Genomic DNA, 14,594 nt, shown 5'->3' on the forward strand with positions numbered 1-14,594 from the left:
TTTGTTCCATATATAGTGATTTCCTGTTAAAATGTGCTAATAAACGTTTGAATATGACAAAAATCTGCCTGATGGTGCTGAAGGGAATAAAATCCAAATTAAGTCTGGAGTCAGGTGAGTCGTATTATTATTCATACGCAAATAATGTTCTACAGAGGACACAGTTCAACAAAATGTGGAATGCAACTTCATCTTGACATCAAAATGTCCCCCAGCTGAGCAGCAGTTCAGGTTCACCCACGTTGCTTTTCGTCATGATGAGTGGCTTCCAGCTTCAAGCGTCTCTGGACTCGCGTTGTAAATTCAGGAGCAAAGATCCACCGTGGAAGCAACTCTATTAACATAATGACTTCCCTCTTTAAGTGGATTGTGGCTTCATGTATTGAAAACTCAGTTACAGACATCCTTGACAAACTTTCTTTGTGCTGAAAGTAATATTTCTTTGCGTGTTCCTTTCTATGGGGCCGAGTTACTCACTCGACTGCACCGCCAGCACTTTGCAAAAGAAACCAGAAGAGCCGGTATTTGGAGAAGTTACACGCTCAAAGACAGTTCTTGGCTTTGTTTTGGTTACATGAGCATTTTGGCATGGTTGCAGAGATGACGACAAAAAATCATGAATGTTTCTCCTCGTCCAGCAAAGATCAACAGAACATCTGATTTATCGTATTACATCAATAAATCAGGCTTTTCTGTAACTGCCATTCCACAAATGTGCTGCAGAACCAAAGCCAGCGTTGTGTGAAACTACTTGATATCTCTTGCATCTTAATGAATGATGTCAAGCTTGTCTGATTTGATGACAAGTATTTATTTATTGTTTTACAGATAACATACTTCACAGGGTTACCTTAGAGGTAAAATCTCCTGACATAACTCAGTTTTGACTTGTCGGAGACAGAGGGGGAAGATGAACATACTTTTATCGAGCACACATTGTAAACAACTGAGCAATATTTAAGTCTAAATGGCGTACCATAGAATAGGTGAGACAAGAAAATGTAAGTAAGAAGATGTGCCTCTTGCTTGCAAAGACAAAAGTTTCATTTTTACAAAAAACAAGTAATGGTCACTGACAAATTTTCTACTTTTTTTTATGGCTGAGAGGTAGAATGACGTATTTTCAGTTAAAACCAATGATTTTATTTATTTACTTTATCTTATCATTTCATCATAATGAGTGAAAACATTACGAGTGAATAAGGAACCCCAGCCCTCTGATTATATTGTGAAATCTGTACAAACTCTCCTTTGATTGCAATGTTATTTTGATTTTTATTGTGAAACTTCATGTTTGTATTCCAAAAGTCCAACGTTATAAGCAGAGGAAACATGATTTTATTCATCAGGTTAGGATTTCACAGGACCTCGCTGAACTGTGGAACAGTGAACTCCTTTGTTTAATACTGCGAAGAGCAACATCAGTCCATGTTTTTTTTGTTTGTTTTTTTTTTTCTTTTGTGAATGAGGTGTAGAGATGGGTGTATTCAGTTGGAAGTATCTGAATGAACGCTTCCGGGTCCTTCTGTGGGCGATGTCACTGACGAAGGAGTCGGAGCATCTTGCCAGCCACCGTTTGTCTGTGAAAATTAGAGGAGAAAAAGATAGCTCAGTGGAAACATGGAAACACAGGGTACTGGAAGATGCTAAATGTGGCTAAAAAAATCTTTAAGTCCCCATGAAATTAAATCTTTATATCACCATAAACATGCAAAACATTTGCACGCTGCCTGCCTGCGTGGTGGCCGGTTTGGAATGACTAGCTCCACTTGACTGCACCATCTTTCATCAATCACAGCAGATTTTGCTCTTGGGAACGTTGGCTCAGTGATTAACTTGTAAATGTGCTTAATATGTGCTCTTTAAAACATTAGGACTTGATGTCACGTGTGCGTGCTTTTGCCTTTCAAGCCAAACACGATGTAATATGAACACCGTAAGGACGCAAAACATATATTGACAAACATGACGGAAAAGTAAATAATTTACAATCAAATCTGAGGTTTAAACGTAACAAGTTATTTTTACTTTATTCTTCAAGACAGGTAGATCAAACAGTTCAATAGAAAACCTTTTGAAACAAAGCCTTAGGGCAGTATTTCCCAGTCCTGGTCTTCAAGGCACACCGCCCTGCATGTTTTCCATGTTTCCCTGCTTCAGCACACCTGATTCAAATGAATGGGTCAGGTCTACAAGCTCTGCAGAAGGCTGAGGCGGTGTGCCTTGAGGACCAGGATTGGGAAACACTGCCTTAGGGTGTTTTGATAAGGACAGAGTTGGTGCTTTTGTGCATAGATTTAAAAAAAAAAAAGAAGCTGATTTTGTTGCTGTGAATGCACATCTACTTCATAAAATACACTCACCAGTAAATCTAATACACTATCGCTCGTGTGTGAATAAAATCTCTATTGACTACATGTTTCAGAATAAGACTGATTTTTTAAAAAGATATATCTATTCATAGAATATCACGATCGTTTCATTTCAGGAACAGTTTGACATTTTGAAAAAAGGCTTCTTTGGCTCAAAGTTAGATGGAAAGTTTGATATCATGATGGCTCCATAAGATTATAAAGCTGGAGCAGCCAGATGTGTCAGAATACAAAGAAAAAAAAAAGTCCTTACTGGCTGATTTTTATTCACTTTTTTTTTTTAATTCCCTGGTTTTGTTCAAAACCAAAAATAAATAAATAAATCACAGCGATAAGAAGAATCAAGGGAAGTCTCTGTGACAGCTCTTACTCTTGCATAGGTTAAATAAAGAAATAAATCGTGTTTGTTTGTTTGATTTGTTCCCATGAAAATAATCCCCTAATGCCTTAAAATGCCTTAGATGTAGCCAATTTAGTATGCACAGAATTATGAATATGCAAATTGGTCCCCGCCTTTATGTACATGTCTCTGCTGCAGCTTCTCACTTTCAACTAAGACACAGTAAAAGTGCTCCATGCTAGCGGCAAGTTTTAACGCAAAAGTAATTTAATTATTCGTGCTCAAGACAGAAACAATTCTATGCTGGGAGAAGATGATCAAATTGAAAGGAGTTGCTGCCGAGCTGATGAATCAGAATAGTAACAAATCTTATGTGATGCTCTCTACAACATTATAAAGTGAGAGTAAAAATTGCTATCATGTACAAATACATTTAATATAATATGCTATCTTTACATTCAGTATTTGGTGCAATACAACCTCTCAATAGCAGTGCCAATATTACTCCCAGGTAAATTGCCATTAATTTGCTTTACTTTATACTTAACGTATCTTACTTCTGCTGATACTCTATTAATCACTGTTGATTTGCAAACTACTCATTAGATACCTATTTTTCTACTTCATTTATTTAGCTCTATTGCAGTTATCTGCCACAAGAATTTACTTCAGGATTGTTAAAGTTTTATCTTATCTTATCTCAAAGGAAAAAAAACGAGCATTTAACTTGACTGTGTTAACAAACAGCTAATTAAGCACTAATGCTGGTATTGGAAATGCGAATATTTGATAAACCTTGCTCCTGCCTAGCCAACTCTGAAAAATCCCACCCTGCAAAATGTCAGTATTGAGGCCTTATTTTTCATGACGTACGAAGCCCTGGCAGCAAGAATCTGTATGTTTGATACAGTCGTTGGTATACAGCAGTTCCAAGGTGGGAATGCACAGCCACGGAAATGATTATGCTTATGCTTATTTTACTTTACAGCTGTCATTTACTATAGGAATAAAACAACAACGTATGAAAAAAAAAATGTGATTTTCATTTCATTGCAAAACTTTACGATGTCTAACAGAAGAAAACAAGGAATAAAACAAGTGTTTTATTTTTCTTTTTTGAGTCCGTTTCACATTACCAGTCTAGCTGCTGTAAATACTGACTCCAGCGCCAGGTGGGTCTCTAGAAAATTACTACAAGAACTACATTAATATCTACATCCTGATTAGAATTGGGGGAGATAACATACTGCGGTATTTCATCAGTTGTAGCCTTTGAAAAAAAAAATTGGAACAACATGTAGAATGTGACATAATGTCTTCAGTTTCAGAAACTTTAGTTGTTTTGTGGGGAGTCCTAAAAAAAAAGATATTTTCGTGCCTCTTCTCTAATTTTTCCGTCCACACAATGGACATAATCTGAAACAAAAAGAGAAGATGAGACACAGAATGCGCAGAGCTTTCATGTATCTCAGAACATACCCCTGAGATGGTTGATAAAAGAATAAATTATCGCAATAAAAAATAGCTCTTTAAAATGGAAGCCATCTCAAATCATGATAAAAGGTCGACTAAAGACCATTTAGGACATTAACTGCAATTTTCGCGCTATTAGTGAGTGCTGGGAATGTGCTTTGGCAGCCTCTTATTTCCAAACCCTGTTATTTTGCGTAAAGACCGTCTGTCATCTCATTCAGAAGCAAAAAGAATGAGGAAAAAAAAAAACACATTTCCAGTTTCTGAGAGAAGCTACACCCACCAGCAATTTAAGGGGTGTAATTGCTGTTCAAGAATAAAGGAGGAGAGGTGAACCACTAGAGTTCAGTCAGTAAATCTTAGAGAGAAAAAATACAATTTTAGTTCCATGAATACAAAACTTAATTTACAAGCTTCAACGAAACCCAGCTATTTTTGTTTGTATTATCAAAGCACAATATTAGTGTCCCGTTATCTCCATTACTGGTGTCCAGTAAAGCGTTTTTTATTATTTTAGGGATCCATCACAGTACCAATTGGTTGTCTTTTTTCATTATCTTATCATTTTATTTTCACATTACCATTTCACACTTTCACATTCTTAATGAAACGTTTCTGATTATTTTCCAGCAGCACAGTTTGTAACACTAACTCAGAAATTACCAATAAAATTTCAACATCAAACTCAAGTTTCGTTCAACAATAAATGCATTTTTTGCAGAACCCAGAGTTTCATTCAAACTTCAGAGAGAAAGAGTATTAATTTATCTTTAAATGAATGCTTTTTTTATTCAAGATAGTGCAAATTACATTATGGCCTTACTCTTTCTGTAGACAACCAGAAAAACATTTCTAATGGATTAAACTGTTTTGAAACCACTTTGTGAGTTGCCCATACATGAAAGGCACAATCAGGGGCTGGAGATTCAGAAATGCTCTTTAGCTGAATTAATTTTGTTCATCAGAAGAAATTCCCTCTAACTTCCAGTACAAAGGTTGTTTTTGGCTTTCGTCAGAAGATTTTCATAGCTTCTCTTTGTCTAACTACCAGCACATTGCATTTAACAACTGCCATTTGAGCCTGTTGCATGTTGTAGCAAGCTCTTATTTTAGCATGAGGATGTTGCAGACTTGGCTGTCAGTGCTGTTGTTCCTGTGGATGACTGATCTGACCAATGTGCTTGGACTGTTAGCCCAAAGCCCCACTCTTTCTGTCCCTGTGACTGTCGTATTGATTCTGCTCAGCCCCGCGCACCCTGTCGCTATGGATCTGCATGCTAACACACCGCCTACAGTGTCGCCTGTCCCACCCAGCCCAACCCAACCCCTTCCAGCCCAGCAAGGAGATAAAGACAACTGGTCCATCCTTTGACAGCCTATTTAGGGAGTTATTTTAAGAATTAGCAAGGGAAGTTTCTGTTGTGAAACCGGTATTAGATTGGACAGTAAATAGGAATTGTCCTATAGTGCCAATGAAAGAGCAGCACTGGGGGGGAGGATGACACCTGTGTCCTTGCTCCTGTTGACTGCAGGTGCCTCACTAACACTAATATCCTCCGACATGTGCAGCTCGTACTCAGCCCGGTAGCTGCCTCATTGGCTGCCACCTAAAAAAACGAGTGGAGCAGTGTGAGCAACAACTGGCCAGACAACAACCTGACCCTGCCAAAGTCTACTGAGTGGCATCCCAATGCGAACACAGATTTAGACGTGATCATACACATCCCCCAGCTTGGGAATCGCTGCAAAGCTTAACAGTAAAATAAATGTTAAGAAGGACAGAAGGATTGTTTACAGGTCTTACGTTGATGCCCTGTGGACTGTACATCTGACTGGCTGCGAGGCTGTCACTGTATCCTCCGGTCTGGCTGATAACATGGCGAAGGGTATCCACCTGGAACAGCAGGGACACAGACAAAAGGCCTGGTCAGACAAAAGCACGGGATAACAAAGACAGCAATGCACAAGGAAAGGTCAGTCTGATAATAAAAGGGTATCAAAACAAGAAAAGGTTACAAACAGCAAATCTGAATGATTTGGCTGCTAATACAATCTTGATAACGAACAAAGCAAAAGGACAAAATAGAGGTAGAATGATAGAAAGTAACTAGTTATAGAATTATTTGTAGTTGTTGTTGAATAATACACCAAAAAACAGAAAGTAGTAGAAGACAAAATTGCATATTATTGTCAGTATGTTTCCTGTAGATGTATAAATGCAGACAATACACTCAACCACACATAAAATGGAAGCAAATACTCTAAAGATTTACATACAAAGACATTCACATGTGATCAGCCTGTCAATTACATATGATGTGAATGAGGTTTTTCATTCTGTTTTTATCTGAGATTTGTTCAAATACTGCGAATGTTATCTACGATTTCATGGAAAGTTGCTTGTGCACTAAAACACAACCTAGACCCACTGAGCAGTATGACTTTTAACATTTAATAAATGTCTCTCATCTAATCGTGGCAGACAGTTTAGTTTAAGGCTATTCACTGTTGGAAAGTGAAAGTTCAGCAGACCACTAGATCTAATTGACATTTCACGTCTATATTCTTAAGTAGACAGGAAAGAGACAAAACAGGTTCCAAGCAGTAATCGTACTCGTGATCTCTACACTACCAAGCCTTACCTGTTCTGTGTGCACCTTATCTATTGAGCCAATGAATAAGACTGTCAGTTATACTGAGCGTGTGTGTGTGAATGGCAGGAATATTCATTATATTCAAATGATGGATATTATGAAATCTTGGTCTTTGAAAGTGGAGTGGTGATGCGGGTCATGATATGATCAAAATTCAACTCGAACAATTGTTGAACTTCAACAGTGTTTTTCCTTATTCACAACAGTATTTAAAAAATCAGAGTCAATATCATAGTTATAGCATGTTGTGTGAGGTGCTTGTGTTGAACATCTCCAATTTTTTTTTTCTTTTAAATGAAATTGTCTCTTCAAAAAGGGGTAAAAAAAACAACCTCAATGGAACACTAAAACACTGAAAAACCACTCTGAATGTAACCAGCGTATTGATGTCTGTTGCCTAAAATACACATAAAAATCAGGCCAGTTTAGTCCGAGTTGCGGTTTCTTGCTTTCGACACTAATTCTCAATCTCTAAGAGCGAGGCCACTCTGACATGTGTAACTTTTTTTTTAAAGGCAAACCCAAAGACTTCTTTACCTCCTATAAGGGAGAACCCTTTTGCATATTCATGAATGACCTCAAGCTTTTGAAGAGCTGATCTAAATTGAAAAGAAGGGAGGGTGGGATCAGGAAATTATGCTAAAAGCATTAAAACCAGAAGAGAATTTCACCGTGGGTGGTGATTTCTTAAACTATGGTGAGAGTTGTAGCACGGTGTTGGTCATAACTGTCCACTGGGGCAAGGTCAGGCCACAGAGCACCAGTGGCTATGTGAACTCTTGTCAGAAGTGCTGACGAGTGTTGCAATGTTTCCAAAACTGTCTTCAGTCGTCTATTCAACAGTAGCTTGACAATGGTATCTCCATTAATGCAAAGCCTCAAGCCATGTGTACCCTCTGTTTCACTGTGTAGGTCAGCTCATTCTAAACTCCCAGACTGGTCAGCGATTGAGCAACATCACAAATCATCTCAAGAAGTTTGCCAGTTTTTGGTCACGTAGGAGGCAAAGCTTGGAGAGGCGCCTACCTGGGATTGTATGTTGGCCCCAACCTGACCCCCTTGGTACGAGTCCCCATTGAGGGACTGCACACTCATGAACAAGTCTCCGGAGTTTGACATGTTAAAAGAGCCAGCAGAACCTGAGAATACACAGAGGCAGAGAGGAAGATGGAGAGCAGGACACAGATTAGGAGAGAGAAGAACGAAAGAGGGATGGAGAAAGGAGTTAAAATGATCATGCATGAGCAAAAGTGCTTTAAGTGCGTTAGTTTGAAAGGGTGGCAGGCATCCTGAAAAAAGCTTTTCCTCCAAACTTGCACACAGAGGACACAGTAGGTCAACATCAAAATACAACTGAAGCATATTTCAGTGGAAGAATCCACCTGCAAGAACAGACAGAATCTCATTGTAAAACTATTGAGGTTAAAACTAGGCTTATAGATTATATTACTGTTAAATGTCTGTGCTGCTAGTCTTTCATTAAGGAAGTAGTAATTGATGCGCAGGAAGACCCAAAGAATTGTCTACGTCCTTTAATGGACCCCAGCTCCCCAGATGTAAAGAGACCATCGCGTAACTTGATTTCAACACCCGGTCCTAATCCAATACAGTTGCAAAGTCTCTATATGACAAAAGACTCCGCTTGCCCTCTGAGCAGCTTAATGGCATACATGAGGTCAACCGGACAAGAGGCAGGAAAAATTAATGTCCACAAGACCAAGAGGTCAATAACAGAGAGAGGGAGAAAGAAAATGAGAAAAAGGCAGAGGAGGACAAGAAGAAGTGGAACAAGGACAACAATAAGGCCAAAGGAAATCTCTGGGTTAATTAAGGAAGAAGAGGCGCAATCTATTCATCTAAAAGAAACACAACCAGAGACAGAATTCTTGGTTGTGAGAAGATGCACTGTGTGCATCAATCTGCTCCAGCATTAAGAAAATGAATTTCTCAGTTCTTGGAGTGTCTCTTAATGTAACGAATCAGCCTTAATTTGAGCCCAAAGCTCACCTGCTGAGTTGGGAGTTGATGGGGAGTTGGCTTGGCTGCCATGAGCCGACACACTGGTTGCATTGACTGCGGTCCTTGCTGCATACATGTTGGCCTCTTCTTGGAATTTGCCAATGTTTTTCTTGTATCGGATTCTCTTGTTTCCAAACCAGTTTGATACCTGTTACAAAAGTACAAAAGCAGCCAGTTAAATTAGAACAAAGGTAATGTCGATACATCCACACAAAGGCTGGTTTATGCTGATTGCACTGGCTAGTACCTGCTTTTGTTGCTAGAATGACACAGTTCGGATTTTTGTTGCAGTTCTTTGGAAATATAATTATTCTGGTTTTGATCAAACCGTTTTCATGCATGAACACACAGGATTTTTCAGAGATTATGCAGACAATTTGGTTTGGACTTCTCCCACAGTTGCTGTTCACAGACATTTTGCAGCAGGCGGCTTTCTGTGGGGGGTGGGGGGATATCTGTCTTTAGTGGGCAGGAGGCAGGACCTGATGTAGAAATTAGGCTGTGGAGATTATTGTGTTTTCTTTGCAACACGTTGAGAATAGCGGATGAGGCTCCTTGGCGTGTTGATATCAACACATTATGCATTTGTTCATATCCACAATAGCAAGAACTGAATGGAGAGCTGCAGAGAGGTCATCAGAAAGCAGAATGAAGGAGTAACAATTCTCACCCGCATGCACACACACAGTAAATGCTGTGGAACATTCGCTGCTACGCCCACACATTGTCTCACCAGCTGATGTTCCAGACATTTTACTAAGAGGCTGGAAAGAAAATCTCTGCAAGATGCCCAGAGCAAATGATTTTGAGTTTGCACATGTCATCTCTCTGGAACATCTCTAAATCATTTCAGGACTTCATAGCATGTGTGAAAGATACAGAATACTGAATAAGTGCATACAATCTATGAAATTATTGATGTAATACATGGGATTGGAAAAAAATTTAAATCTATTGGAGAAAATTGTAAATTTGTCATTTCTATCTAAAAGTTTGTACTACTTTAATGTTACATACAGTTTTATCGTAAATCATCTCCCAAGTTATTACTCTGAAGCTGCTTGGAAGCCAGTGTATTGTTAAAATTCACATATAAAGCTCTTAATGACCGAGCTCCATCATATCTTAAAGTTCTCATTGTAAGGTATTTTCCTAACAGAGCACTTCACTCCCAAACTGCAGGTTTACTTGTTGTTCCCAGAGTTTCTAAAAGTAGAATGGGAGGCAGAGCCTTCAGTTATCAGGCCCCTCTCATGTGGAATAAGCTGCCAGTAAATGTCTGGGAAGCAGACACCCTTTCCACTTTTAAGATTAAGCTTAAAACTTTCCTTTTTGATAAAGCTTATAGTTAGGGATGGCTCAGGTAATCCTGAAACATCCCATAGTTAAGCTGCTATAGGCTTAGACTGCTGGGGGACCTCATCTGTCACACCTTTCCTCACTTTGCTCTTTTTCCCCTGTTTAATTTCTCAAATTATATTACGTACATGTGACATTATTGTGGTAATTAACTTGTGTTTCCCTGTTCCAACAGATATCCTTTGAATGGTGTTATGGTGTTTTTCCCCCCTCTTTTCCCTCTTTTCTGTCTTCTCAAACCCCAGCTGGTCGAGGCGGATGGCCCCCCTTCCTGAGTCTGGTTCTGCCAGAGGTTTCTTCCTGCTAAAAGGAAGTTGCTCCTTTCCACAGTTGCCACAGGCACGCTCAGGACGGGAGATTGGACTGAAGACAAGTTTCGGTGCAATCTGTTGGTTTCCTTAGCTAGGATATTATTTTTTGAATTGGCTCTATATGAATGAATTGGATTATGATTACAATTAATTGAATTCAAATTGGCTTGAATTGGACTATATTATTTAAGTGGCTTGAGATGACAATTGTTGTAATTTGGCACTATATAGATAAAATTTAATTGAATTGAATTGAATTAAAACTGACATCCAGTACATGATAAAACTGTTTTTTTTTTTGTTTTTTTTTTAAACTGTTGTTAATGTAAGTTACAAATGGAAACCCAAGGTCACGAGAGTTGAAAGCACGCTGATTTCAAACACCAGACTGAAGTGTTCTTGTTCTTTAAGGTTACCTGTGAAACAGTGATGCCACATTTCTTGGCCAGCTCTTCTTTGGCCTCCTCGCTGGGATACGGGTTACTGAGGTGGGAGTAAAAGTACTCATTTAAGATCTCTGTCGCCTGTTTGTTGAAGTTCCTCCTCTTTCGTCTGGACACAAACAGACAGGAACAAAGACGTGTGCAGAAAAGAAAGTTAGAGGCTTATTTGTGGAACTAATAAATAAATGAAAAGCGTTTAAATAACACAACAAATATATGAAGCAGGTAAAATAAGATAGCAAAAAAAGTCAAATAAACCATAAATTCAGACTGAAATGTTACGAGAGAGTGACTGATAAAAACAAGAATTAAAACACAAAATAGTATTACAACAAAGGGATGAGCTCTGCTGTAACCAGCCACAATGACACACACAGACCTGGCATCAAGAAAGCGTGAGCGCAGGATCATGACGGCCTCGCAGGTGCTCTGTTTCAGCTGCATCTGGATGGAGCTGAATTTACGGTGGATTATGCTGACCATGCGCTCGATCTCTTTGGGCGAGATGGGTCGTGTTCGAGACTGCTCCCTCAGCAGGTTCATCACATGGGTGGTGAACTCATTGCACGCCTGGATGCACAGACAGACAGGATTCATAAGAAGAATAACTATCACTGAGACTCGACAGCTTCAGACAGAACAAAAGGGTGAAATTAGATTCTGGAGAGGCTGCACCTTTACTGGTGGGCTTCATACAAGCAGAGCTGACAGTGTAACAGTAGAAGTGTTAGAGGTAATAAGAATAGTTTAAATTAAAGCAGGAGACACGGTGCAATGTTTCAAGCCAAACAAATGTGGCAGCGGAGTCATACAGTGAAGGCAGTGAAACTCGTAGCGCTCAGAATATTAAAAAGACTTCTTTCAATGGAAGAGAAAATGTGACAAGTGAAGAGAAATCTAAAATGACAGCAGGCTTTCAGACCCATTCACGTTCAAGAGGTTTAAACTGTCTCCGTCTCTTTTCACTCCATCTTTAAGTCTACCTCTTTCTCTTTCTGTCTGAATCAGTCACTGGATATGACTGCATTCAGAGTCAAGGTGTCTGTTGCTTGTCAACACCAGGGTTACGTCAGTCAAAGTGATGCACTGAGCAACCGTTCTGCTTGCACACACACGCGAGACACTACTCACTCATACACACGTGGGGTGTACATAGCGTGGTGACATAAAAATGCTCAGGTGTATATTGACTGTGACAGTTAGCGATGACTAGCCTTCCTCTGAGAAGATGACAAACCCAGAACGCTTTGACTTCCGAGGGAATGACAAGACGTTACAGTCTTTGGAGGAGAGCTGGTGTGTGACTGATATAATGGCTGCTTGCCTGCTGAAGATAGCATCTCTGAAAGCTTGGTTTGTCATGAGTTGTCCTGTGAGTGCTGATCTCAAGAGCATTATATTACTATACTAAAAAAAGAGCTCACAATTATCAGGAAACGTCTGTCTTACATATTAGTACATCACTTACTTCTATTTGGGCTCATAACATTTAATATTTCCCAAGATACAGCTGCTAAAACATATGTATATATATATATAAAGCCAGATCAAGTAGTATGAATGGTAAGACAGAGACATTCGCCCACTTCTCATTAATTCATTTGCTGCATCTTTCTTCTATCATTAACTCACAGGAAAGGTTGGCCAGTGGTAAGAGGTCAGATTCATTATGTAACAGAAAAGATTAGGGGTGTTGGTATAGTCACCATTACTGCTAGATCATTATTCGAGCAGTATGTATAGCAGATTACATGAAATACACTTTAATTTACGTGTCAAAGTTTTTTGTTTTTTTTTATCCATTTTCCCTATCCACATATTAAAAGATCCACGTTTTTTGGTTGTTTTTTTTAAAACATGTAACAGCGATGAGTAGATCAAACAGTAAATTTAAAAGAAATCTAGGATAGCAACTGTTCTTTCGAGTATTAATGAACTTATCATCCCTCCAGAAGGGGATGAAGTTTTACTCCCCATCACGAGGACAGTCAGAGGAGCATTTCAAACAAAAAAAAGGGGCTTATACCATTGAGATTGGATGCAATATATACCAGTATGTGCTTATCATTTTCAGACCTGGAGCAACTTTAGCATGTTTCTCCCTGTCAAGCCCATTGTAGCACAATAGGATTTTACATTTAGTCAGTCAGTACAGTTACTGCTTCTTTGGTTGAACAAAGAGCTCCAAATTATTTCTGACATAGGAATCCAGCCCATAATGTATTGATTATTTATTGAAATAAAACTGCTGTATAAATATCCTCCACGTACAGAGGAACTGAGCATGCATAATCCATGAAATGCTTCAAATGACAGAACACTGACTGCGTTTTAGAGCAGCAGGTAATAAAGAATGAGGTTGCTGTTCCCCACCTGTTCATACTTCTCCAGCTCTGTGTGGTAGATTTGTCGGATCTGAGACAGCTTGGCCCGGTAATCAGAGTGTTCTGCTGAGTTGTCAGCGCCGACCCCACCAGTGGCTGCCGCGGCGGCTGCCGCAGCTGCGGACCCACCACCTTTCTCCGGCCCAGCCACGCCCTCTGCCAGCAGCATGTTGTCCAGTCGCATCAGCTGGGGATCTGGAGGTTCCTCCTCCTGGGCACCACGAATACTGAGCACTGGAGAGGAGAGCAGATGGTGGCATGAAAACATTGACACCAAAAGCCCTTTCAACACACATCTTTAAAATGACTGAATAGTGAGGTGCAAGAGTTTTATAACAGTTGAAAAAAAGTATTAACTGCTCCTCCTGCTCCAACTTACAGAGCGAAGTTCCAGAAATATGGCCGTCGTTATAAAAGTTCAAGCCTTTGCCATAAAAACCTGCAGACTCACAGAGGCTGGCAGCTAAGTAAGACCATAAAATGATCATTTCATCGATTCTGACTATCATTTCATATAAAAATTCACACAGAGTTCATCTGTCATAGCTCTCGGTATGCTCAGACTGTTTTTGGATTGTAGCTGATGGCTTTATCTTTAGAGATGGAGTTTAAATACAAAAACACATAAAAAAAACCACAAGCCTGATGTGATTATTTCATGCAAAACTAAATAAAATAATCTTAACTCCTGATTTAGACGTACAATTAAAAACACGATGATTAACAAGAGCAGCAATGAGTGGTAAAAGGTTAAAAAGTAATCATGCAATGGGGCCATTAAATTATTTTCTTATCGCTCAATAGTAGCGATGAAACAGCATATTTCTCAAAGTGCAGTATTTTAGAAGATTTCTCTTTGTATAAAAACAATTAACCACTCAACTGCCGTTCTGACACTTAAGACGAAACACTGGCGCTGCAGTTATGTTAATGCGTTTGGCAGATACTTTTATCCAAAGTGACTTACACTCATATCCCAGGTAGCGTAAGGGGGTCTTTCCTAAGGACCCCTACTGGAGGTAGTACCTTTCATGCATGGGGGTTAGTCTTTGAACTACTGTCACCCACAAGAAATGCAGCACTCTTACTGCTACACTATCCACTCGACTTAAAGTCGTCTCATAATTAAAGCTCACAGATGGCTTTGGATACCGAAAATACTTTTCGTTTATACTGTTAGTGTCAGCTAGTGTTTGATCCTAAACTTACAGATGCTCCACTGATGCTCATCTCTTATGG

General features: G+C 39.3%; 1 protein-coding gene across 4 annotated transcripts in view; it reads right to left on the reverse strand.

The window, feature by feature from the left end:
* Positions 1-795: 795 nt before the first annotated feature.
* pbx1a (pre-B-cell leukemia homeobox 1a) overlaps positions 796-14,594 on the reverse strand; it is a 47,626-nt gene continuing 33,827 nt past the window's right edge. Inside the window, exons 3-9 of one of the 4 annotated variants that reach the window (XM_072364450.1) lie at positions 13,345-13,589; positions 11,351-11,541; positions 10,945-11,080; positions 8,847-9,006; positions 7,866-7,978; positions 5,990-6,079; positions 796-1,580 (exon numbers count right to left, since the gene is read on the reverse strand). In XM_072364450.1, coding sequence (XP_072220551.1) covers positions 1,488-1,580; positions 5,990-6,079; positions 7,866-7,978; positions 8,847-9,006; positions 10,945-11,080; positions 11,351-11,541; positions 13,345-13,589 — 1,028 coding nt within the window. In that variant the 3' untranslated portion in view covers positions 796-1,487. Of the gene's footprint in view, positions 1,581-5,980; positions 6,080-7,865; positions 7,979-8,846; positions 9,007-10,944; positions 11,081-11,350; positions 11,542-13,344; positions 13,590-14,594 lie in introns of all 4 variants that reach the window. The other 3 variants (XM_072364449.1, XM_072364451.1, XR_011907615.1) reach the window with 3 other exon arrangements.

The sequence above is a fragment of the Leuresthes tenuis genome, unplaced genomic scaffold, assembly GCF_036924035.1.
Source record: "Leuresthes tenuis unplaced genomic scaffold, fLeuTen1.0.hap1 SCAF_14, whole genome shotgun sequence".
NCBI lineage: Eukaryota > Metazoa > Chordata > Actinopteri > Atheriniformes > Atherinopsidae > Leuresthes > Leuresthes tenuis.